The following is a 2,864-nucleotide window of genomic DNA, read 5'->3' on the forward strand; positions in this document are numbered from 1 at the left end:
TGTGGTCTGTCTCCTTGTTAAAACCCTCACCTGCCTCTCCACAGTGCCCTGAAGCGTGTCAGATAATTTAACTTGAGGCATGCAAAGCCTCAAGGTCCGAGGTTTGGGGAACTCTGAGCTCTACCAGCCCCTGCTCAGCCCCCACAGGAGCCCCCTGCCCATTGCACCCCATCAGGATAGGGAACAGAGCTCAGCCCCATCCTAGGGCAGATGCCACCGCCTGCAGCCTCCGTCCCAGCACCCCACATATCCCAAACACCACATCCCCAGTTACCTGGTCCCCATCTCGTGGGCCACGCACCCCAGGAGCTTTAGGAACCCTTCCAAGCCCCAATCAGCAGGCAGGGAGGCAGGATGCGATTCAAGTGATACATGAGGCCATTTATTGAGCATTAGGAGGCGGGCAAGGCAGAGGCACGGGGCTCGAGGAGGGACATCAGGGCAAGGAAAACTGTGCACCTATACAGGGGGCCGGGGCCGGCCGCTACATGGTCAGCTCCTGCAGGAGAGAGCACAGCGTCAACGCAGGGCCGGTCTGTACCCCCAGAGCCATAAGCAATGAGGACAGCTCTACTCACCATGATGGCATTGACAATGTCATTATTGTTGTGCCTGAGTGCCCGCACGGCTTTGGGACGCGAGACGTTGGCCTGGGCCATGACCAGCTCTATGTCCCGCACTTCCAATCCTGTCTCATCCACCTGCGGGAGCAGGGACAGTGCTGTCATCCCCAACCCAGAAGCCCAACCCTATCAGTAGCCTCCCACCACCCAACCCAACGCCGCCCCTAAGCCAGCCCTGTCGACAGAGGCCAAGCCACTTGCCTCCCATCCCCCAATCCAACCTCAACGGCAGCCTCCCACCAACCTCTTCTTCCTCCTCGCTCTCCTCCTTGATGGTGAGCGCAGGCGCCGTCTCCGTGATCAGTGGGGAGTGCTCCATGGGCACCTTGAACTTCTCAGCCGCAGCCTTGTGCACCTGCTGCGACAGGTCCTCGATCTGCAGGGACAGGGAAGGTCACTGGATGGTCCCCACGGGGCCATCTGACCCCAGGATGCACCCACAGCCCTGCCCCACCTTGGCTTCCCCAAAGACGATGTAGATGTCGGACGCGGGGCTCTTGAAGACATCAGGCTTGGTGATGACAAAGAGGATGTTCTTGGACTTGCGGATAGTGATGCGGGTGACACCGTGGATCTGCCTCAGTCCCAGCTTGGACATGGCCTGAGGAAGGAGACACAAGGGTGAGCTCCATACATGATGTCATCAGGGTCCCCAGCCCTCCAGCACTGGGAGGATGCAGCATAGGGACAGTGCTGTCCCTAGGGGTAAAAAAGAGACCACCCCCAGCACAGAGACACCCTGATGGCAGCCACCAATGACCTCAGGGACACAAACCCTCTGCCAAGCTAATCCCCCAGCCCACATCCCCTCCCTGCCCACGCCATTGGGATGGGGACGTCACCCCAGTGCCACCACCCCAAAGCCACAGGACAACCAGCACCCATCCCACCTTCCTGGCCTTCTTCTCACTGCGGCTCTGCTTGGCTTTACTGATGCTCTCCTCCCCGGTGCCCAGCGAGTGGGTGAGCGGCGCCTGTGGGGCACAGCGTTGGGTGATGGGATGTCATGGTCTCCCAGGTGCCTGGGGACAGAGTTCCCAAGCCTGCAGCCCTACCTGAGTCTGCATGGGCCGTGGCTCTGCGCCCTCAGGCTCCTCCAGCTCCGGGATGGACTCATCGTTGCTCTCAGACTCATTGCACGATCCTACACGAGACACAGGGGCCGCAGTGAAGATGACACTCGCCTCAACACCCCAAAGCCCCCCCCTGTACCCCACCCCTCACCTTTATGGTTGGCCTCACCGTGCCGCGGTGCCGCTTTGTCCTCAAGCAGAGCGATGGCAGGCAGGTGCTCAGCAGGGCTGGGGACACGGTAGGGCAGCTCTGCCTCACTGGAGGAGCTCGATTCGGACTGCACTGAGCCCCGGGGCGCACGGCGGGGTCCCCCCTCTGCCTCCAGCCCTCGTGCACCCTTACTGCCAGCCGGTGCCTTCCTGCCCCTCGGCTTCTCCTTCTGTGGGGATGGCTCTGGGGCTGAGGGGAGGACGGGAGATGCTGAGGTCACAAGATGGACACCTTCATGGTGAACGGGAACCCGGTGTGCTCAATTGAACACCTCCCAAAATAGGACTGCAGGGATTCCCGTGCACCATCCCATGCCCACCCCGATCCCAGCACTGCCCAGCCCCACACCCCTTGGGCACACACAGCAATGGAAACAGGCAGCTCTTACCCTCCAGCAGCTTCCTGGAGGCCGGCAGGACAGACGGACGTTCCTCTGGCCGCGTGGCCTCGCTGAGCCCTGAGGTGTCCTCCAAGCGTGGCAGCGGCGAGGAGGAGAGAGGAGGCACTTGGATGAGTTTGGAGAGCTGTGGACAGGGAGCAGGCAGCGGGATGGCAACCGGTGCCACAACCTTGGGAACGGGCTCTGCAGCCTCAGCGGGCACCGCAAGCTCAGGAGTGGGCACTGCAGCTTCGGTGGGCTCTTGGGGCATGGGGTCCTCTGGAGAGCTGGGCTCTGCAGGGGGTTCCAAGGGCAGAACAGCCGCTGAGAGGCTGGGAGTGGCTTCTGTGCCTTCATGGTCATCCTCAAGGCTAGGTGTGGAGCTGGATCCTGCCACAGTCACCACTGCCTCTTCCTCCTCCTGAGGGATGGACCCTGCCACCATCACCGCCTCCTCCTCCTTGGGGCTTGATCCTGCCACCATCACCGCCTCCTCTTCCTCCTTCTTGGGGCTGGATCCTGCCACCATCACCTCCTCCTCTTCCTGAGGGATGGATCCTGCCACCATCACCACCTCC

At 61.7% G+C, this 2,864-nt stretch overlaps 1 protein-coding gene across 1 annotated transcript in view; it reads right to left on the reverse strand.

Annotated features, from left to right (window-relative positions):
* Nucleotides 1-383: 383 nt before the first annotated feature.
* NACAD (NAC alpha domain containing) overlaps nt 384-2,864 on the reverse strand; it is a 6,304-nt gene continuing 3,823 nt past the window's right edge. Inside the window, exons 3-10 of the mRNA XM_042817435.1 lie at nt 2,296-2,860; nt 1,848-2,096; nt 1,679-1,767; nt 1,514-1,597; nt 1,078-1,224; nt 868-999; nt 579-701; nt 384-499 (exon numbers count right to left, since the gene is read on the reverse strand). Of these exons, the coding sequence (XP_042673369.1) occupies nt 485-499; nt 579-701; nt 868-999; nt 1,078-1,224; nt 1,514-1,597; nt 1,679-1,767; nt 1,848-2,096; nt 2,296-2,860 (1,404 nt within the window). The 3' untranslated portion in view covers nt 384-484. The remainder of the gene's footprint in view (nt 500-578; nt 702-867; nt 1,000-1,077; nt 1,225-1,513; nt 1,598-1,678; nt 1,768-1,847; nt 2,097-2,295; nt 2,861-2,864) is intronic.

The sequence above is a fragment of the Centrocercus urophasianus genome, unplaced genomic scaffold (assembly GCF_019232065.1).
Source record: "Centrocercus urophasianus isolate 14NV4802_14NV808 unplaced genomic scaffold, USGS_Curo_1.0 seq_16, whole genome shotgun sequence".
NCBI lineage: Eukaryota > Metazoa > Chordata > Aves > Galliformes > Phasianidae > Centrocercus > Centrocercus urophasianus.